This window comes from Dermacentor variabilis, chromosome 3 (genome assembly GCF_050947875.1).
Source record: "Dermacentor variabilis isolate Ectoservices chromosome 3, ASM5094787v1, whole genome shotgun sequence".
NCBI lineage: Eukaryota > Metazoa > Arthropoda > Arachnida > Ixodida > Ixodidae > Dermacentor > Dermacentor variabilis.
Window position 1 is genome coordinate 97,358,570 of NC_134570.1, and position 23,344 is coordinate 97,381,913.

The following is a 23,344-nucleotide window of genomic DNA, read 5'->3' on the forward strand; positions in this document are numbered from 1 at the left end:
GTGTCTTTGACCATCAATTTTCGTCCCACCAAAGATCGATGGTTTCATTCCCACCAAAGGTCGTGGGTCCGAGTGCCTTAATTAATATCAATGATTGTGGGTCCAACCATCAATTTTTGGTCCCACCAAAGGTTGAGAGTTTGACTCCCACCAAAGGTTGTGTCTTCGACCAACAATGGTGGCACCATCAATTTTGGTGCCATTGAATTTTGGTCCCACCCAAGGTCGTAGGCTCAAGTGCCTTAACTCTACCTTAACACCACAGGTGGTGCTTTCGACTCCCACCAAAGGTCGTGTGTTTGAGTGTCTTAATTAACTATATCCTTACGAACTAATTAACTTCACCTTAATTAACATTAAAGTTCATGTGTTCTACTCTGATCAGCAATTTTGGTGCCATTGAATTTTGGTCCCACCAAAGGTCATGAGCACGAGCACCTCAATTAACTATACCTTTAATGTGCTTTAACCCCAAAGGTCGAGGCTTCGACTCCCACCAAAGGTGCGTTTGAGCATCTTAATTAACTGCAGTCAATGACCGATTTTTCGGACCCTCTAGGGAACATAAAAACATCCGAAAATTCAGGCAGTCCGAAAAAATGACTGCATGCAAAAAACGCACTTTTTTTTTTCTTTTTTTCTCAGATCTAGAGGTAAAGGGCGAAGTACCAGGCTTCCGAAACCCTGCCAAAGCATCAGTGAAGTTGCTATAAAAAGAGGCGTTCAAAAACTGTATGTAGCCGACTCCACACAATCCCCCACAACCTGACGGACTATTTCCTCGTCAGTCAGTTCTGCGCAGAAGTCGAGCTCGTTGTCAGCGTCAACAAATTGTTCAAAAGTTATTTCCGTGGGTATGGAAACACCAGCAGAGCGGAGCTGATGTCGAACTCCTTGCTCACGTCAGCCTGCGATCGGCTGCTCACGACTTGCTTAATAACGGCGGCTTTCTTTTCCATCGTTAACCGACGGTACTGCTTTCCGCGCTTCGATGCCATCGGCGAGGACGACGAAGACGGAGTGGGGGCCATCGAAGGCAAGCGAAATCCTGAAGTTGCGAACAGTGGAGTTCGCCGACGAGCGTCGAAGCACGTAGGCTTAGCATCGCAGAACACACTTGACACAACAGCACAACCACACACCACGCTAGCCAAAACATGGCCTGCGCAAACAAACGAAATGGCGCCGCTCCGGAAACTCCGCCGGAGGCGGAAGTGCCGCAATAACATAGCCAGCGTGGCCAGACCAAATCGGTGTGTGACGGCTAGATTCGGCTAGTTGTGGTTGAACGCGGTGATATGATTCGGCTGCAAGTCGATTTCCTTCGCAAGGGCGCTACACGAGGAGCCAAAGGACCTTCCATCGCGTCAAAAAGTCCGGAAAATTGGACGGCGGGGGGTTCGAGCGTCCGAAACTTCAGATGTCCTTATACATTGATTCTATGGGGCTCATGGCGGTGCCGCGAAGACGTCCGAAATATCAGGCATGTCCGAAAATTTGGGCGTCCAGAAATTTAGTCGTTGACTGTATATCCTTATTAATTTTGCCTTAACTACCTCTGTCTTCTTTGACACCAAATCCCATGGTAATTAAGACTATCCTTACTGTGTCTTAGTTAACTTGCCCTTAATTAACACCAAAGGTCAACGGTTCGACTGCACAGTAATCAATTTTGGTGCCATAATGCCAGCCTACGAGCCACTTTGGCGTTCGCCTTAAAAAGAGAACTGTCACACCTGCCTGTGTGCCACACACCGCACAGCATGCTTTTGTCGCATCACTGGTCTCAGGCGCCCCTCTCCCGGCACCCTCACACCCCTCCGATACATGAGAGGACTCAACTGTGCCGACATCAAAGGAATGGAAAAAAGATGAGGCGCACAAGGGAGACAATGCACGGAGCAATGCAACATAGGCGTGCCATGCATAGTGTGTGGCACAAAGGCGGGTGGTGGTGGTGGCTCTAGCCTCTATCATTTTCCTGGATTTTGCTTTCCTTTTCTTCGGCACAGGCACGCAGTAGTGAGGTTTAATTGTTATAACCAGCTATGCAACATGGCAACATTGCAGTAAATGGTTTATTTTGCCATAGAACACACAAAAATGTTCACAGTGCCAGTGCTGCTCACTCTTACATCTGAGTATTGTTAAAACCAGTACTGCTATAAGTGGTTTATATTGTACTTTTTCTGTCGAATTAAAATGGTTCGATGTACATCTCATATGTTCATCATATATAAATAATGCAGGAATGCATATGTACCTCACCCGATATGCTCTTTGTGCTTTTGTTCTTTTAGTGCTCCTTTGTGATGAACTGTTGTCTACTTGCCGCTGTTTATGGTGCCAATGTTTCTACTTGGGCTTTTGAATTTTTTGTTACTTCTACAAGCGATATATCCTACCTGCTTTATTAAATTAAAGCTCTTTCTCAATTTTCACATGCTGTTAAAATATATTGTCCTACATATTTTGTGGTGTATGCCTACTATCTCTGTATGTCTGTACTACTCGACGCACATTTGTTGTTGTTTTTTTTACTACCCACTCCTGCCTAGAGCCTGGTAATCAAGCTGGGAGCACGAAATAAAATAGAAAAATCTCTTACGCCTTTTTCATGCAACCCAGTTATAAGAATAATCGGTTTTAACAATGGGATTTTCTTGGCACTTGAATATTGCTACAAGCAGATTCGACTGTATACACAATGGCATTTGCATAATACCAGCTTATCGGAAGCTGGTCGCGAGATCTCCTAACAAGTTGTATAACCACAATGCCTTATAGACACGTTTTTTGTGTCCCGCGGATGTTCTTGTCAAAAACAATTTAAAGAGGCCACGTGTTCACAATTAACTTGCTGCAAAATATATACACCAGCAGCAAAGTAGAATACACTTAATTACTGCAATAATAGCTCCGTGCTTGTCTGGTTGATGCTAAGCGTCACCAACTCAGTAGCTAACGCTTACGCCTCCAGTAACCCAGTAATCAGCTAATGGTAAGAAGTTTATTCTTTATTCAGAAATACTTTGCTTTGCCCAAGGGCATTAAGCAGAGGGGTTACAACTAGAAACATGGAAGTTCGCGGACAAACTAATTAATGTTGCATGCAACATACCTGTACATCATCGCATTAATGACGCGACTCGCATCAGGTTGCTCGATGTGCAAATGTGAAGCACCTCCATGCCATCAACAGTAACAAAATTTCAAGTAGATACCGTATTTATTCGAATATAGGCCAATAGTTTTTTCCAAATAATCATATACAAAACTCTAGGGTCAGCTTTGATTTGAGGATTTTTAAAAAATGCACCTATTTGTAAATGAAAATGATAAATATGGTCCATAGTTAGCGCCATCTAGAAAAGTCAGTATCGCAGCTGCTACTAGCCAGGCCAGTAGCCAACCAAAGTACACGAGCGAAGTCATAGCTTTGACCTGTGTCCTATCGGAGCTGGTTCTATGGTATCGGCGTGTGGCGGGGCGTTACCATAATGACACACTACAGTGCCGCTTTCAAGGAAAATTGGCAGTGGCTTAGCTCAGCTATGCCAGGATATACGTAGCGAAAGCTAAGGCATAGCATTGTTAGCCTTGGTTAATCTTGATTGCAAGTCCAGGTTAGTCTGGTTGTCTAGCTATGTTGCGGCGCTTAGCCAGTCGTACGGCGCGCTGTTCGTCCGTTTCCTGGACGATTCGTTTCCTCTTCATCTCGTCCTGATGTCGATTCCAGGCCACCTCCTGCTTATCAGAATTGTCACCGTCCATACTGCCGCTTCAACTGTGGTTGCGGCGCACGCGAGCTCTCCTTTTCAATCTTCCGTCATGTTATCAGGCATGCGACGCAGCTGGCGAAGCGAGCAGAGGCGAGCGCAATGATGAGTAATGCGGTGTGACGTCATACCAAACGGCAGTGGCGGAACACCTGTGGCTCGGTGTTACTAGTGGCGCATGCGCAGTAGTGACTAGGGAGCGAGAGAGAGAGAGAAATATCCGTGGCAAGGCGCGCATTGTGACGTCATGCGCCTCCTCGGAGCACCGCCACAGCGAAATCGCAAGTTCACAGCCAGTAAAGCTTTCGCTTTAAATGTTGTGCTATGCGCAAAGGCATAGTAAGCCAGGCGACAGCATCGATGAGAAAAACGTCTCTTGTTGGAAGGGGCAATGAGAGACACTTCTGCGTGTCCCGCAACGATGAGATGACAGCGATAAGGAAGATAAGCGCGCAATAACAGAGAGGAGCTGTTCACCGAGATCATGCCACGTTTCGACGCGTGTGATGCTGTAATGTCTACGCATGCATGGGCGCGTGGTCGCGAGCTTGCACGCGTCCGCAAGCGTATGTGTGGGCTGGGCTATAGGGACGAGGCTAACGGTGGTGATGACATAGAGTGAGCTCGGCATGTTCACATTAAATAAACGCTGTTATCATTTTATGAATGCTGCCGCCAGGTTTCTTGTTTGGCCTACATTCGAGGTGAGTTTTTAAACATTTTTTATGGCTTCAAACATTCGGAGGTCGGCTTAGAATTGGGGCTGGCCTAGATTCGAGTAAATACAGTATTATTTTACTGAAGCACAACACAAAGTAAAAGCATAAACAAGACTTTCATACCCCTGAAGCTGTAAAAAGTAACGAAACTCATTTTCCTCTTGAAGAGCACTGTTTCAGTTTGCTCGATTTTGGCGCACCCCTCCATGTCCAAAGAATCGAACATCGACTGATATTGACACCTCTCTCACGATCGTCAATTTGGATCTGCAAAACCAGCTTTTGAGGTTTGCAAAGTGCACAGTGTGTGATAGCAGCAACGTGTGTTCAAGAAACGTGAGCGAGAATATGGCCTTGCTGTGAAACTTACACTCTCACGTTCCAACTGTGGAGACATCGTGTCCGCGTGGAGCTTGCCGCGCGTAAGCGGCGATCACATGGTGAACCTGTTCGTTGTAAATATTTTGGCAGCGCGTGCTATGCAGTGCACTGGGAACCAGTAGACAGCACTTAATGACATTTTTTCGGTGATGAACATTTCCAACCGCGGTCACCGCAACAAGACGTGGCAGAAATACGTGAAAAAAGAAATTGACCCCTGCAGCAATTCGTGCGGCCGAAGAAGTTATGACCGAAAGTGCACAGTCGGTTCAGCAACTATACACTGTGCTGAACTTGGGAAACGCTAACATCATCGCCGTATCCTTTGATGGTTCGTGGATGACACGTGGACACTCATCTCGTATAGGGGTAGGTGCAGTTGTCGAACTTTTCTCGGAACTCGTGCAGGACTATATTTTTTGCAATTTTTGTGCTGGCTGCGAGCGGGGACCAAAGAAGGATGACCCAATGTACACAGCTCGGAGGGCTAGCCATTTATGCCAAAAGAACACAGACAAGAAGGCTGGAGAAATGGCGGTGCAAGCTGGCCTTCCACTTTTCAAGAGGTCCCTCAAGAAAAGTGGCCTTCGCTACACGACTGTGTTATTTGATGGCAACAGCCGCACTTTTCCTGCTTTGCAAGAGGCTGATGTCTACGGTTACGTAAAAATTGAAAAGGAAGAGTCTGTTAACCACGTGCAAAAGCGTATGGGCACAGCCCTGTGCAACTTGATCCCAAAACACAAGGGGACAGGGAACCTTGGTGGCAGAGGAAGGCTCACGAGTGACCTCACAACAAAGTTGAGCTGTTACTGTGGTTGGGCATTGAAATCGCACAAAGGAGATGTAGAGGCAAGTCACAAGGCTGTGATGGCAACATATTACCACATTACTTCTAATGATAAAGTCGCTAATCACAGTCTGCGCCCAACGGGCCCAGATTCTTGGTGCCCGAGACTCGAGGCGAGCCTACTCCCAAACACAGGTATAACTTGCCACCTCATGTGTGCAGACCATTGCTTCCAATTTATGAGCGCCTCTTGGAAAGAAAGCTTCCTGAGCAATGCAGAGAGGTAAAACTCAGAACAATAATGAGTTTACATTCCACAATCTGGTCACTTGCACTAAAGGAACGCCATGCATCACTATTCAACGCAGGCAGCAGGAGGACATCGGCAGCAATCCTGAACGAGCTCAGCCTGAATCCCAGCCCAATGAGCAACAAACGGATGGCTGAGAAGGACAAACGCAGAGAAAAAGAATGCGCTCGGAGTCATTCCTTGGCCGACGGTGTTCAAGGGGCACTGAAGAGACGACATTTAAACAGCAGCAGGCAATTCGACTACATTCCTGCGGGTTATTAGGAATGTATGTGTGTAAATATGTATAAAACCACTGTTAATTTTCATTAAATATTGTGCTGTTTGTTTTTTGCACTTTTCTCAGAACACAAAATTTTGGCTCATGCAATATTGAGGAAAAATATCTCAACACCTAGAACAGAACTGAAATTCTTTTTGCAGAATGAAGTATAATGTGTACTCGATGAAAGATAGAAAGCAGATTTGTTACCTTTCATTTCAGAAATCAATTATTTTGCTACATTTTCTGCCACATCGTTGCCACATTTTGTGGGCTTACATTCAATGGGCTGTAACGTATCTATTAATGGTCACATGAAAAAACTGTTTGCTATACTTCAAACCTTACTCCTTACGCTATCTAACCATGCCTTACAAATAATTTTTTTATCGTGCCATTTATTTTTAGTTGAGGCCAGAAACAAAGGGAACTAAATCTTTATTACTAATTGAGCTACACCAAAACTAAGCAAATATTTGAAATCAGTGCAAAAATATCAATAAGACCGGCGAGTTTGATTAGTATGGATGGGAAAATAAGGAAGATAATTTATATACAGTTTAACCCGGCTATATCGAACTCATAAAAAAACGCCGATCAGTTCGATATAGAGCATAATTCGATATAAGCATGCTGAATAATTGCATGTCATAAAAGCACATACCATTTATAAAATCACTTTATTTATGAAACTAGCTTAGCTTCACATGAAATAGTCCTGCATTTCTTTCTGCTTGGGCAAATTCGCTGCCTGCGACGCACGCACTTCTCCACATTGTCTAAGGAGCCGGGAGCAGCTGAGGCCGCAACCTTCCGCATTCGCGCAGAAGCACCGGACTAGTGCGAGCACACCAATCACGTCGGAGGATTTAGGCTAAGGACCGTCGTTGATTTCATCATTGTGCCCACCTTCACTTGTACTCGGTACGATGTCGGCAATGTAGTCTTCGTTTTCGGGCTCTCCCGTGGTCGTGACACTATCAGTTGCACTCATAAACTCGTCCACTGTTGGTTCGTCAACAGCTTCCGGAAATTCTGACAGCTCGCTCCAAGTTTCGGCAACACCGGCAATGGCTGCGTCGCATTCACCATAATTTACAGTCATCACCGAGCACGCGGAAGCTGGCACGGTTAAAGCAATTTCGGATGAACCACTCGTACATAGCCGTGCGTACGCGCGGGGCGCCACGGGCATCAGGGCGAGAGTTTGGCCGCTTTCCCCCTTATTCCCCCTTATTCTTCAAGACCATCCTGAGAGTTCCTAGGAATCATTCACGCTGCGGGGACACATCCGACTTCTCACCGCGTTCGACCCGATTTATGATTTCGAGCTTCACGACAAAAGACAAATTCTGCCGCTTCATCACAGCGACACTGCGGGAGAAGGCGCACAAGGCACACACACAATGGACCAGAAATGCACCGAGACAACTCGCACTTTCGCCATTTTGCACGACGAGGGCACAAGAGCCTCTGATTGGCTGTCTGAGCAAGCGCTGCGGGCGGGCCAGGATCATTTTTTGCAGGGGGGTGTCGACGGCTCGTCCGAAGCCGTGCGGTCATGGTAGGGAGAGCGGGTGGGAGGAGCTGCGCCGTCAGGTTTCCCCACAACCGCAAGGGAAAGCCAACTTCTGGGGGCACTTTTCCGCCGCTCGACGTTCGATTATCGAGATTCGCTGCTAGTTTTGTTCGATGTAAGCGTAGTTTTTGTTATATATACTCATTGTAACTACTGTATTTACTCGCATAATGATCGCACTCACGTAATGATCGCACCTGTGAATTTTGTCGTCAAATTTCGATTTTTTTTCCCCCCCGTGTAATGATCGCACCCCGAACTTGCCACAGCGATATGTTGTGTGCCAAGTCTAGCTAATATTGATCACGCTTACCATCTGTCGAACGCTACGTGAATGACTCTTCAAGACAAACCAAGCGGTCTGCACACACCAAACATTCTTAAGTAGATGCCTGATTTCATTACTTTTGTCACTTTCCGCACTTCCATGACTAAAAAAAAAGCTGCAACCAAACTTGCCTTTATTATGTGTAGGCTTTATAATGGTTGTCGTCAACAACAACAAAAAAGGTGCCTTTCGATTCTTCTCATCTGCACTAGTGGGCACGCAACAAATCGCGAGCGGCAACGATAGTAGCCACGTTTACAGTGATACGTTAAAAGTTTACCCTATTCATACGCCGATGCTTTTAACACAGCTAAGATATTCACCCACCCTCAGCGGAAACGTGCCGTATTAGGATAGTAGTGAAGACAGATGCCGCAGTTTCCACAGCATGCCGGCCCTGTGTTTCTATGTCACTGGCAGCTAAGCGCGCCCATCTGTTTCTGTCCCCTCAAAGTGGACATGGCTATGTTATTGCCGGAAACTTACCAATATTAATGATATTATTCATTACTAATATGGGAGAAACTGTTTCAATGCACGTAATGTACTCACGAGAAGAAAAAAATATCACGTTCGATGCGTTCGGCTTGCTCCGCCGGCTGCCATTTTTGTTTTGGTGTCCCGCAGCAAACGCGGGACGAAAATAATTTTTTTTTCTTTTCGCGGGAAATTTAACCCACGTAATGATCGCATTCCTGATTTTGCGTCAATTTTTCTGAAAAGAAAAGTGCGATCATTATGCGAATAAATACGCTATACCGTGCCCAGAAATTGTTCGATATATAGAATAATTCGATGCAAACGGGTTCGATATAGTCGGGTTCGACTGTAGCAGTGTCCCCCTTAAAAGAAACCGTGATGTTACAGGAATACCCAGATACCAAGATCCAAATTCTTAGTACAGGAAAAATATGGGCAGACGAAATAGTTGCAAAGAAAACAGTGCTTTCAACTATGAGGCCCAACAAGCCCCAAACAAATACACTGACTGGCTGCCAGAAACACGAAACAATGAAAATTTAAAAAGAATATCAAATCTAGTTGCATTGTCTAAGCACGCTTATTATAACGACAATTTTTAGTGTACTCCCCAGCCTGCTCAGTGACTGCCCCTCTAACAGCAGTTCTATAAATAAGTGCGCCGGGGACTGGGGCAGTATTCTCATATCGATCACTTTCAATGATACAATTACTTTTTTGAGATTTCGCATGACTCACAATGGACGTGTTGGCACCTAGGAGCAATGGCATTCTTGGCACAGTGTCAGGAATGCCATTGCCAGTTGACGCAGACACAATCTGGTACTGGTCATGAGAAATCTCGCAAAAGTCAACAATTGAGAATACTGTGCCCCCTGCACCACACTATCTGGCAAGTCTGGTCAGGCATGGCCGACAACCACGTCAAATTTTCCAATATTGTGACAAGGCCATGCGGCCATCCAAACTGAACGGCCAGTGCTTACCAATGAGGAATCCGGCTCGGCTCCCGTCGGGAAGTAGCACTTCATGCTGCTGGCTGGCATAGACAATTGCCTCCAGCTGGAGTGCGGACAGCAGTGCGCGATCAATCACCTCCTCCGGAATGGACAGGTTGTACCACACGGCCGGCGGCTGCACACTCGACAAAGAACTAGTCTCCACCACAGCATCCGGGTGCCGCTCTCCAATTTTCACTGGAACAAAGAGAGAACGAGACACGGCTTGCTCACAAAGAGTGCACTCTGGGAAAATGTTGCAAGCAACCTTGCAGAGCCCTTCCTAGACTGCAGTGTGTCAGAATGAACTGGAGAAAACCAACTACAGTTAAACCTCAATATAAGAAAAACGCAAAGAAATCTACGGTTTCTGTCGTTACACTGTTTTGTATGTTGGTGGCGCTGTGCAGTCTTGGAGCCCCTTCAACGACGGGCACCGTGTTGCAGCTCCTACTGAATGCAACTGTGCGGCCTTTGTGCGAGACATGCACATGAAAACGACGCACCAATTGCACTTCTGTGCCATACGAACTTTGTTTGCTGCATTATGAACAGCGCGGAATCATGGTGACACAAATGGTGACACATCACTCCACAGGCCTGCTAACGCATGCCTACCACTTCACAAGTCCTTCAGAAAAAGCTGGAGGTAAAAAATCAACTGATTCCGCCATTGCTGACTCCCAAAAAAAGCAGGCCAATCTGGATGCATAAAGTAACTTGCAGCGACACAAGATTACTATCCTGCCAGACTTACCACTAGTGCTATGCTTCAGACAATGCATGCCAACACAATGTTTAATGCAGTGGCCCAAAAAATTGGGTACAGTTCAACCTTGCAATAAAGAAATTGGCAGAGAACGCAAAAAAATTTGCTTTCGCGAGAACTTCGTTGTTGCGAGATGATACAGCACAGATAGGCAGTGCTTCGCAGAACGAAACTTTATTGTAAAACTCTGTTTGCCTACTTTGGCAAGCTTGCGAGGATATAGAACTGCATTCCCAACAGTACGAAGTGCACCACATGCGTCAATCAGCAGTGGCAGCATTGATGTAGAGCAGTATTCTCAGTACAGTCGAACCCGGCTATATCGAACTCGCAAAAAGAACGCCTATCAGTTCGATATAGAGCATAATTCGATATAAGCCTGCTAAATAATTGGATGTCATTAAAGCACATACCATATATAAAATCACTTTATTGATTAAACTAGCTTAGTTTCGCACGAAATAGTCCTGCATTTTCTTCTGCTTTGGCAATTTCGCTGCCTGCGACGCACGCGCTTTTCCACATTAAGGAGTCGGAGCAGCTGAGGCCGCAACTTTCCGCATTCGCGCAGAAGCACCGGACTAGTGCGAGCGCACCAATCACTTCGGAGGATGTGGGCCAAAGACCGTCGTTGCTTTCCTCATTGTGCCCACTTTCACTTGTGCTCGGTACGATGTTGGCAATGTAGTCTTCGTTTTCGGGCTCTCCCGTGGTCGCGACACGTCATTTGTGCTCACAAACTCATCCACCGTTGATTCGTCAACAGCTTCCGGAAATTCTGACAGTTCGCTCCAAACTTCGGCAACACTGGCAACGGCTTCGTCGCATTCATCAGAATTTACGGTCATTACCGAGCACGCGGAAGTCGGCACGGCTGAAGCAATTTCAGATTAACCACTCGTGCACGGCCGTGCGTACGGGTCGGGCGCCACAGGCACCGGGTCGCGAATTTGGACGCTTTAGCCCTAATCTCTCCCTTATTCTTCAAGATCACGCCAAGAGTGCTCCTCGGAATCTTGTGCTCTGCGGGGACATCCGACTTCTCACCGCGTTCGACACGATTTATGATTGCGAGCTTCACGACGAAAGGCAAATTCTTCCGCTTCATCACGGCAACACTGTGAGAGAAGGCCTACAGGGCGCACGCAAAAACAGCGAGACAAGTCGCACTTTCGCCATCTTGCATGACGAGGGCACAAGAGCATCTGATTGGCTGTCTGAGCAAGCGCTGTGGGCGGGCCAGGATCATTTTTTGCAGGGGGGGTGCCGACGGCTTGTCCGAGGCAACGCGGTCGGGCGCGGTCACGGTAGGGAGAGCGGTTGGATGGAGCCGCGCAGCCGGATTTTCTCCGCCACTACGAGGGAAAGCCAACTTCAGGGGGCACTTTCCGCCGCTTGAAGTTCGATATATCGGGTGTCGCTGCTATTTTTGTTCGATGTAAGCGTAATTTTTGCGATATATACTCATTGTAACTATATCGTGTCCTGAAATTGTTCGATATATAGAATAATTCGATGTAAACGGGTTCGATATAGTCGGGTTCGACTGTATTGCTTTCGGAGATATGATCACTTTTGCGAGATTTTGCATAACTCGGCACCGGACACATAGCAAGAGCGCTCCACGCATGCAGAAGCATTTCTCAAGCGCACGCTGTCGCCTGTAGGGACCGACGCATCCAGCGCCGAGCACGAAAGTGACCCTATCTCATATACCTGAAAGCAGTCAATCGAGATTACAGATCCTTTGTGCAAATCTAAGTCTGGCACCGAATCCGCATACAATGTCTGTTGGGTAGGACCAAAATCAGTGTTCTTGAAGCAAGGAATGCGCATTCCCAGACAATCGCTCAATCACAGGAATGATTCGTGGCACTCCATGCTGCGACCGCCATCTCAAGCACCATAAACAATTCCACGTCGGTGGGACGTGGATTTCCTTGTTTTTGCTGCATTTTTCTTGCTAAGGCGGACATTACACACTGCACTAGGTGTGCAAAAACCGTGATCACATGTCGGTAGCCACATGCTACCGCTTCAAAGGGGCGGTCGACAAACAAGATCGTGGCCATGACGTGTTTCCGGCGCACGCGATCACTCCTGGCACTTGGTTGTTTTTGTAAACAAAAATGGTGACACCCACGCAATTGTAATGCGGTGGTACTTTACTTAATTTCAGTGCAAAGCAATCGCATTTGAGCCCATTTTGAAGCCTGCTAGCCTTGCACAAGTAGGTAATATGCGGGGTTACGTTCCAGGATATTTCGCTGATGCGGGATTGTAGTACAGCGACCTTTCATTGACGAGATGTACGAAATACATTAAATCCTATGGGTGTTCGCCAGGGATACAAAAATATTTCGTTGAAGCAAGAATTTCATTGTCGCAGCACGTACGTTATCAGGGGTTTCGACAGTAGCATGGAAAACTAAGGGCTCACATTTAGAAGGTATGTAGTCAGCGTACGTCTCGGCCAGTCCCAGTTCTTCCTCTTCTTCAGCATCCTCTCCAGTGTGCTGAGCCTGCAATGCATGGTCACTTGCCTACTCAGTACAGATGTCATCAATAGCACCTCCCAGACAAATAATCTACTAGGCAATTTCAATACTCCCCATCTAACAAAAATTTCTGCTCACTCTTAAATCTTTTAGGCTCACAGGAATTGGTAACAACAAGCTTCTGCAAACTCAGCAAGCTGAAGCAATGACTTCCTTGCACAAAAGTTTGTGTGTGCGACGACATCTGGAAAGTTCATTAATACACTTTACCTCAGTACTGAACTTCAGTAAGATATGTACGGTTAAAGCTCAGTATAACAAAGTCAGTAAAATCGGCAATTTGTTTCATTATATCGAAACTGGACTTTTTATGCAAATAAGTACAGCCATAAGTACAACAATAAGTATGACAAATGTGCCGGAAGAAGCACACGTAATGCCATGCCATCTCGGCACACCCATTCTCTGCCCATGCAGCAGATTACCTTTGAAACAGGGCACATGGGCGGTGTGTGCGCTTACCTGTGCTGACAGTCGTGCGCACCTACAGCTACGCTAGAAAAAGATCCTCAGTGTTCTGCTCCACATTCTAAAGTGCAGAGTCACCCTTCTGGGGACCAGCCTTGTTGCCCGATGCGCTACAGACCTTAGCACTTTTGTTAGCAGAGCCCCTAGTCGAGCTTGTGTAATCTTTGGCTCCGACTCTTGGTACACAGCGCCAACAGTGCAGCATGTTGGCCAGTGCCATCATCTCTTGGCAAAGCTTTCAGCCTACAAAGTTACTATGCAGCATGCAATATTTTTCTTTACACCAAATGACGCCAATAAAGGCTGATAAGTGCACTTTCCCAGAGATGCACAATATGTTTAAATAAAACAAAATTAAAGCTTTCAAGTAACATTCTAATTGCTCACAATGCTGTTACGAGTTATCTGGTGAATGAGCAACCATACATCTCATTTCCAGTCTTTTCTTTTCATCCCAAGGCAGTGCAAGCGCAATTTAGTCCAGGGAGTTTTAAAATGGGCGGTGTACATGAATATTCCACAAGCATGAATTGGTGCAGGCCATTCCTTCAGCACTGAGACGTTACAATTCACCTGCCTATCTTGACTTTTCTTCAGACATTTGGGCTATTACTTTTTACTTTGCAGGGACAACATGGCCACATTTAGTACACGACCGGGGTAGTTGGAGAAGTATGGGAGAGGCCTTTGCCCTGCAGTGGGCATAACCAGGCTGATGATGATGATGACTTTTTACTTCTGCACAACAAATCTTAGGTAACAGTACAAGTTTGTTACTATAGACATCTTTCAAAGAGCCCCACGCATCCAATAACAGTCCATGCATAGCTTAGGGCAGATATGGGTCTCCACAAAGAAGCCCGAGCCCCATATTACTTTGTCCTGTATTACAAAAAGCCGAAGAACTTCTGAACAAGTGATGCTCTTGTTCATGCAGTGAGGCAACACACGCACCTGGGCAGGCATAGCTGCTGGTCCCATGCCGTACTTCATGTCGAAAGGTGGCCGAAATATGGGGTATGGCAGTGCCGATCCATTTCCGGCCTTGAACCCAAAAGGTGGAACCATGTAGTAAGGTGCACCTGAACCCTTGCCAGCCCCGTCGGGGCCAGGGGGCCCACCTCCTCCAGGTGGGAACTTGCTGCCAGAGCCTCCTTGGTGGAAAGGCATCTGCTGAGCCATCGCTTGCGCCATTTGCTGGGCCATGGCCTGTGCCATCTGCTGGATCATGTGTGGCGGCAGGTAGTTCATCAGGTGCGGAGGAATTTGCTGAAATGAGTACCACACAGTCAGTTTACCACATTTATTAGATTAAATGGCGAGTAAGCCGCCAGTCACGGGACCGAAGAAAAAGAACTTAAGTATGCACACTGACATCAGGTGATATATAGTAGCCTACATAGAGCAGAAGGGATTGCTCAAAATCGCAAATCGCAGAAGTCTCCCGACGCCTGCCCCCTCTCGGGAGATAACAAAATTGGATTGGTGAAAACATTCCCTTGAAAAGTGGCTTTACAGCAGCACGCACTGCCCTGCTATGAAGCCACACCTTAGTTACATCTTAAAGTGAAATTCACACAGAACCCGCTTTTTACTGTTGAATCGTTCAAATTCTCTATGCGGGTTATACATGCAGAAATTCAATAGTGCCTCACCTGGCAAGGTATTTTAGCTGCTACAATTTGTGCTGCAGTCTAAAATCTGCATCACCGAAAATGTGGTGCTGCTGCTGCCATACTGAAACAGTAACTGAATCTATAAGCCTTGCATACAGGTTGGGGGGCAACACTGAGGCTATGGATTTTGGGGAAAACCTCGCATTATGTTCAAATAAATGTAGTAACTGTCGCCCGGATAGCAGATAAGCAGTAAGAAAAGAACAGTTTGTTTCGAGAGTGCTTTCTTTAAATAGATGAAGTGGCACCCTTATCTGCGCTCTACGTGGTCGATACGATAACAGCGCACACTTCACTGCTTCGCTGGCATGTCGCCGCACGACGTCACTAATGCGATATCACAATAAATACGGTATGCACCTTTAAATATTAGAGCACCTGAACTTTGCACGCGCATACTTGTTTTGTTTTGCTCATGTGCTTTACTTTTGCATGTCATGTTTGCCAATGTGCAGGGATGCAGACTCTGTTAGGCCTGTTATAAGACCTGTACACTCCCATGGTCCCTGATACTGCCTTTAGGGTAAGGTGTGGAGCAGCAGGGCTTCTCAATGCATCACGGCACAAATGAAGGCTGTTGTAAGTGCACGAGTTTGCAAGTTAGTATCCCGAGTTCTGTGGTCTCTGAGAGATACAAAATGCCATCGAAGAATTGTGCCGCAAATGGGTGCCAGCACTGTAATAACAGCACTACTGGCATATTCTACTACTTAGCTTGGCTTAAAGAAGAAAGCCTGGCACATGCAGCCAGCAAAAGCATGGCCTTTGAAATCAGTTTCTGTCGCTTGGAGGGAGCCGTCGCTGGGGCGCATATTACGATAAAAATAATCCGACGCTTCATATAACATGAACCGCAGGGACATTGGCTTCATAAACAGAATATTACTTTCTTAGGCCTCATTCCCCCTTGGGAAGCAAAAATAGAGCGACAAGTCGCAAGGCTGGTGGAAATTCTTTTCTGCACATGTCCAAGATGTTCACATTTCTTTTGCCAGCGCTGCCGCTGCTTTCGCCATATCTACCTATTGTAAGGAGATTTGTCCACCTGATGGCACACACCACCACACCATTTCAAGCAGTATAGGTTCATTCATTGATCTCATGGTCATCAAAATGAGTCATTCTATGAAGTCATTACGTGCAACTTTACCCACACTGATTTTTAACAAACAATTGGAAAAAAAACTGTTTTTTCTTTTCTGGAGATGCACAACAAGCAGCTGAAGAAAAGGACGCACTGGAAGTGGCAGTGATGAATTTGTCCAGCTCTGCGAAACAAGAAGTTAGGACATGAGAATGCATTGCTCTTGCACCTTCTGCTAGTATTCAGCTACTCGGCAATCTTAATCCAAATCTCACTCTTGTAAAAAGTGTCTTTGTAGAGGTTAAGGCTTTCATCGTACACCACTGAGTAATTTTTCATCGCGTGAATTAGCAATGCCGCTAACACTCTGGGCGCCATTTTTAATGTTTACAAGCCAGTGCAACTTTTGGCGAAGCAGAACGACATTACGCTTTTGCATGGGCTAAAAAATTGGTCCGAGACTGATCTCGCTCGCAGCTCCGTTTTGCAGGCGCTAAGGCATAAAAGCGGGCAGATGACTTGGCATTTTTTCCACTTCTGCCCAATTCAAGACGAAGTGTGAACATAGCCGTACAGCTAGAGCAGCACCTGTCATCTGCTTCCCACCAATGCCGCTGTATAATCGCTATTACGCTCACCTATAAATAATTGCAGCATGTTTCTTGAGCTCGACTGCATCCTCAATGCAGATTAGAAAATTCTGACAAAAAATGTTTCACTGCATTTCCCCCGTACGATTGGACACTCAGACCAGTAAGGATTTAGTGCAAGCTAGTACCATAAAAAATTAGCGAACAATAAACAAATAAAACTAACAAACAAATCCTAACACATAAGTGGTAAATAACCACAATATAAGGCTTCTTGTGGATGTGGTTCTCAGTCACTAAAAATTCCAAACTTGTTGAACTCAACAATAGCACATGACGCCTCAAACTGAGTGATGTGGTGTGCATTGCAGATTTAGATGCGTGCACCATGGCTACACAAATACATGACAATAAGCAGCACTATGTTGTTCACATGCACCAAGTCATCACGTGCATATTAATGCATCAAATCCACTACAATGTTACTTTTAGGTTTTGGAATAAGAAAGCCAAAGCCATTTAGAAGAAGTATGTGCAAAGAGTTTCAACTTTCTTTTTTTCTTTTCTTTTTTTTTTTTTTTTGTCACTGGAGAAATGCCTAATCTCATTAACTCCGTGAGGCGGTATGTACACAACTGCGAATGCCGAGATAGTGCATTAAGGCCCTGAGAAAAATAATTTTTGAAATCTGTTGTAAACTTCTCATTGGACCAGGCTGCAAAATTCAATAATAAGTATGCAGTGTTTTAGTAAAACGAGTTGGAAGGTAGATGGCTGGGTGTTTGCGCTTGATGTCAGTCTGTTGTCATATGAAGCACATTAACTTATTTCATTGCTGTTCACAATGTTTTACATCCAGCATATGTTTCAAGTAGCTGGGCGAGTGCTTTTCAAGTATGTTAGACATAAAAGAGTTGGTGTTTTCATATCTTAAGCAGTGCAGTAATGCAAGTGGGAACACAATTTTGCTTCAGCATTTCCTGGAGAGCACGGCCTCGGTGATGCAAGCACTCACATGGTCACTTTATGGCAAGTAGGGCAGATGGGATAGACAGCTGCTGGCAGAAATGAAAGCTCATATCCACCTGTATAATTAACACTACATTCACATGCATGCCACACCCAAGCCTGCTGAACTTCCTGAAGGCCATCAGAGAGGACAAAGAGCACAGTTTTAAGAAAAAAAGCAGAACTCACAAATCTTGACATGTTCACATTGGAGTCTTGTGCGTGGTTGTTGGCCATTTCCTCCCCAATTCCCGACTCATCCAGGGCTGCTGACAAGAGGTCTGGGGTCTCCATCCCGCTTGTTCTTTCACTCCCTGCAAGCTGAACACACCGATGTGTGCGGTGAAGATTTCGAGTTCATAAAAGACAGCGTCAAGGCACTAGTACCGCCAAGACAGAGGCAAACGCAACAATCTATCCTACACTGTTCATCAAAAAGAGCCTACACGGCTTTCAAGCACTAAATGGTGCACGTAGCACAAGGAGGCTACCTGTTTTAAACAGATGTGCTCCAGTACAATCACGAAGTCCTATCTTCTCTTTGTACAGTGCAGCCTCTGTTAAATGGAACGTGAGCATAAGCAAGTTTTTAAAGGGACACTAAAGTGACAAGTGATTTCCTCCACATCAGTAAATTACAGTTCTACAACACCAAAAACACCACTCTTACAACGATAAGACATTTGGTAAGCCAGAAAAAGCGCAAGAATGAAATACGGGTGGCGACGCTTACTTAAGTTCCCGCACTTGGGGGCTGTGACGTCTTGGATTTTGATGGCATCTTCTAGGACCTGCTAATTATATATAGCGGTACAGATTAACTACATTGTGTTCTAAAGGAACCAAATATTAAACATGGCAAGTTTCGGGAACCTTTATTCAGCCAACGCGGCCCAAATGCGAAAACATACTTTGGGATCCCTGACGTCACGCTGACATACCGGCGCTGGGGTTTCGGCGCAAAATTCAAATACTGATACTTGGACCTTCATTTTCTCATCTAATAATCAAACCATTTTTTTTTTTGACTGCCTGCAGGCTTCTCAAACAATGCTTCATTATTATAAACTGATTCATTGCTTCGCTTTAGTGTCCCTTTAACTCCAGCAATTTTCGCCAAGTGGACAGATGGTTCTGTGCACCAGCTACCTCCAGACCTGGCCTCCCTTCATTTAGTTTGTGCCATAGGGCATACTAGCAATAATAAAGCTAAGTCCAGCTGCCTGGCTTTGGAGCTGATGAATCATTAGTGCTATTGTTAGTTTTCTACACACTTGTGCAGTGCGTTGACATAGGTCCAGCTGGCACTACTTGCAGCTAGACCACAAAACAAAAGCCATATATTACATATTTTTTATTCATTTAGTACATAATGCAGACTGAAGACCCAAGCAGGAGGGACAAGAAAATGAACATAATGAACGAAACTGAACATGTTACATACAGAATATAGCAAGCATTACCACCCAGACAAGCATAAACTAACAAACATGATTAAAAATATGTTGGAAAAAGAAAATTGCACAACTCTATTAAATCACTTTCATGCGCGCAAAGAAAAAGCAACCACAGGTTAGTTCATGAGTTGTCAAAATATAGACAACAGTATGGCGTCATTAAAACTGAAGTTTACACAAAACGGCACACGTGTTTTTTCGAAGTCAGGAAGGCCACATTCTGAAAAAACATTTGAAAGCAGTGCGTTTCACTCACTGATGGCTTGCAGACAAAAATGAGTGTTTGAAAAGGTTAGTATCTGCATGGTGTCAGGCTGTGATAGTGACTGTCTGATCAGCCCAGAAAAAGTGGAAGAAAGGTATATACCAGGATTGTTACTAAACTACCAATTGTGCAGCAAGAGAAAAGAAACTTGAGCATGGCAATACCTAGGCACAGTTCCAAAATTGGGACGTCATTTCTAGCCATCAGGGATGAAGATGAATCAAGATTGCAGTAGGTGTCACAGATTAATTAATCTTACTGCTCTTCTTTGAACAATAAGCATGCTTACCCTAGACGGGGTCAAATAAAAGTATTGTATTCAAGAAGTCTGATCTGGGATGGTATGTTCTTTAGTTTGTGTCTACGAAATCCCAGTTTTCTAGAAGCAGATGAACAAACCTCGTCAATATGGCTACCCCCATGCGTGTGTGCCCGTAACATATTCCCAAAATGAAATTGTTGTGTTAAGTGGAATGGCACTAGTCCTCAATTTCGAGTTATAATTATAGGCAGAGAAAAAAATTAGCTTTGTCGCGTGACCTCTGACATGCATACTGTAACTCCTTATATTACATAGTACAGAGGGCCAATTTTTTAGATGCACCATGCGAGCGTGGACTGGCCAGCCAGTCAGCGCCTTCTAATGGTGCAAAGCAACATGATCAGGAAGGTCTTGCTTTAGAAGGCGCTGACCAGCCAGTCAGTCATGCTCGTATGGTACTTTTCAAGACTCTGTCAACTGTACATGTTACTCAAGCCTAATGGAACACTTATACACATGTTCTGCACCTTCACTGTAAAATGTGTACTGGCTGCCACACCACCTGCACAAATGACTGTTTCAGAATTATCTCTATAGTGCTTTAAATTTTAACATAACACCCCGCGCAGTGCACATTCAGATACAGGTGGACAGCTACACGAGTTCACCTACTCACTTGTAATCTCTTACAAGTGTGGCTTCCGATCTTCAGCATCAAGAAATGAATGAAGAAACCAAGTTAGGATGACCTTAACCAAAATGCAGCAAGAGACCCTACTACAGCTGTCGCATGAAAAAATAAGCAGTTTTAAATGTCAAACTAAATAGTGCGCTGGCCAACATGCCCACCAACCACTGCACAGCAGCCCTAGAAAGTTCTCCACTGCAATCTGCTAGCCTCCCAATTAGTTCAGGTGGTAGAGCAACCACCCTGGAAAGGTGTTGGTCATGGGTTTGAGTTCCAGTCCAGGACGAATTTCTTATGAATCAAGACGAGAATGCAAAGCTTTGCACCTTCATGCTACAGTCAGATGAATGACAATTTTCCCTTCCATAAGCCACGTAGAAAACTCTAAGTTTCCGGGTCAGTAAGCAATTCACCCAGCATGCAGGACAACACCTTCATTAGTAAATTAAAGTGAGCTTCTAGTGCACTCGTAATGTGCAGTGTTGGGGCTATAAGCTGTGCCTGCGCTGGTCATCTGACCAATCAACATACTGTACTGAAGCATTGTAGAATAACATTAACACACAGTCATTAGTGACCGAACCAAGTGCAATACACACAGCCTAGATTAGCAAGTGAGTATGCAGACAGCACCTGGCTGAAATGATAATGGTTATGGTGGAGCGGTAACAATAAGGCAAAACATTATGTTACTGGTGCATTACAACAGCAATAAAAAAAGAGAGAGAGAGAGAGTTCTCAGTGTTACACTCTCCCATCACAATTACACACTTCCTTTGCAATAAGAATCTTAAGTGCTGACTGCCCTCCTTAACAGACCTGGTTGGTCGTTTCAACTTGACACTTATTTAAATCCCTATTACCCAAAAACGAGAAGAAAGGGGGTTAACGAAGGGGCCCAATTTTTGTTTACTGTATGATAAGAAGCCAACAAAGACATCAAGGACAACACAGGGGAGGCTACTTGTACTGACTAAAAGAAATAAAGAAATTAGAAATTAATGGAACTGAAAGTGGATGAAAAAACAATTTGCGGCAAGTTGTTTTTTCATCCACACAAATGATGTGGGATTGTCCCCCACCTGCAGCAAGTTGTCTTTTCATCCACTTTCAACTGCATTAATTTATAATTTTTTTATTTCAATTAGTCAGTACAAGTAATTTTCCCTGTGTTGTCCTTGGTGTCTTTGTTGGCTTCTTATGATATTACCCAAAAACTACTTTATCTTTCACATCTAACAGTTGTTCCTGTGTGGTTAGTACTTAACCTCGCCATTATTCACAAGTTGCGACCGCAATCCTGAACATAATGCATACAATGTCTAATGCCCCTCCCCAAATGCATTACAAGTCCAGAGGTTGACCAACTAACATTGAGTGACACAGGGCAGCTACCAATCACTTACACTTGACCTTAAAAAAGTTATTACCAATTAAGAAACCTCAGAAAAGTGCACTATTCAAATCTCACCTCCCCCCCCCCCCCCATTTCGTTTAGCACAATGGATGACCAAATGACTATAGAATCTACTACCGAAAGCAGATGAGGGGCCGCACAATGCTTTGAACGAATACATTTAAAAACTTGATAAACTTCTGTGTATAACCGTGGGCCGACATTAAAATAGCCACTGACATGGTTGGCAGGAATTACAATTTGAAAGGAGGCAAAGTCAAATCGGGATTACGCACAAAAATAGGAATTCGCAAACACAATTTAGCCGATTAACCATTTCTTGCATTTACAGAAGCACACTTAGGGTAGCTTAACAAATCAACAAGCTCGCTAATCATCATTACACCTGCTTGGGCAATGAATGGATGGTTTCAAAGTAAGACTTGGCAAGGCTCCCACAAATATCTTTTCCTTACTTCTGATTCATAATCAAGTTATCAAGTAAACTTTCACTTATTCTTTAAAACTGGCACCACCACAATTAGGTTGGGGCTGTTTTAACAGCAGACAAGGTTACGATTCCTACAGAAACCCTTGCGCTCCAGTGAACAGAACGCTTTCCTCACAGTGGCCACCAAAATTTAAGATACCCCTGATCCACGCCACAGCTGATGACACTCACTGATGTCGCCTATCCACTGGCGGAATGTTAGTCGTCACGATAACTTCGTTGACTGCGTGTGACCACGTTTTGCCCGAGGCAGCTGACAAGGACACGTGCTCGGCTGGCAACACCACCACGCTGCCCACGACGTTACAGCTATTGCGATCAGCAGGCGACGAACAAAAGCGCAACCTTTTTTCCGAATGGGCCCGCAAGTTGTTTTCATTTCATTTTGTCTGTACCTCGCGCGCGCATGGCGGCGGGTGCAGGCATTTTGCAGCGCATTTTTGTCACTCCTACAACAGCAGCGCCGATTAACCGAAGCACGGACTTTCGTAAATAAAATTCGACCTTTAATAACCAGGGTAGTGCACGTTGCGCGGAAAATCTGACACAAGCGCAATCTAATCGAAGCCCGGCAGAGAAAAATAAAATCAATGAAAGCGATGCAGCGAAAGTAACTCGACGACGCACAGAGGACAAAGAATTTGTGTTGGCTGCTAAATCACCGGTTTAACACGTGTTACGACATGCACTTCTCAGAGCAAAGCAACAAAAGCGCTCCATCATACACGAAAGAAACGACGCTTAGAACATATAAAAAAAAATATTGGCGCTCAAGCTGCAATAAAAAAAAAGTACGCCCGATGCTTGCAAACAATGACAAGTCGTAGCGCTTGGCATAGGAGAACAGTTCACGTGAATCGCTAACGCGCAAGCTGGCGGGAGAGCTTACTTTTTAGGACGTCGGGTGCGTTTATGTAATTAACTACGGCTTAAATGCGGGCTAGTGACTAGGCCTAACCAATACTGAATCGGTATCGGCGATCGGC

At 45.1% G+C, this 23,344-nt stretch overlaps 1 protein-coding gene across 1 annotated transcript in view; it reads right to left on the reverse strand.

Annotated features, from left to right (window-relative positions):
* sno (Protein strawberry notch) overlaps nt 1-23,344 on the reverse strand; it is a 99,451-nt gene that overhangs the window by 75,870 nt on the left and 237 nt on the right. The window contains exons 2-5 of the mRNA XM_075686001.1: nt 17,969-18,100; nt 14,376-14,690; nt 12,836-12,917; nt 9,615-9,824 (exon numbers count right to left, since the gene is read on the reverse strand). Coding sequence (XP_075542116.1) covers nt 9,615-9,824; nt 12,836-12,917; nt 14,376-14,690; nt 17,969-18,073 — 712 coding nt within the window. The 5' untranslated portion in view covers nt 18,074-18,100. The remainder of the gene's footprint in view (nt 1-9,614; nt 9,825-12,835; nt 12,918-14,375; nt 14,691-17,968; nt 18,101-23,344) is intronic.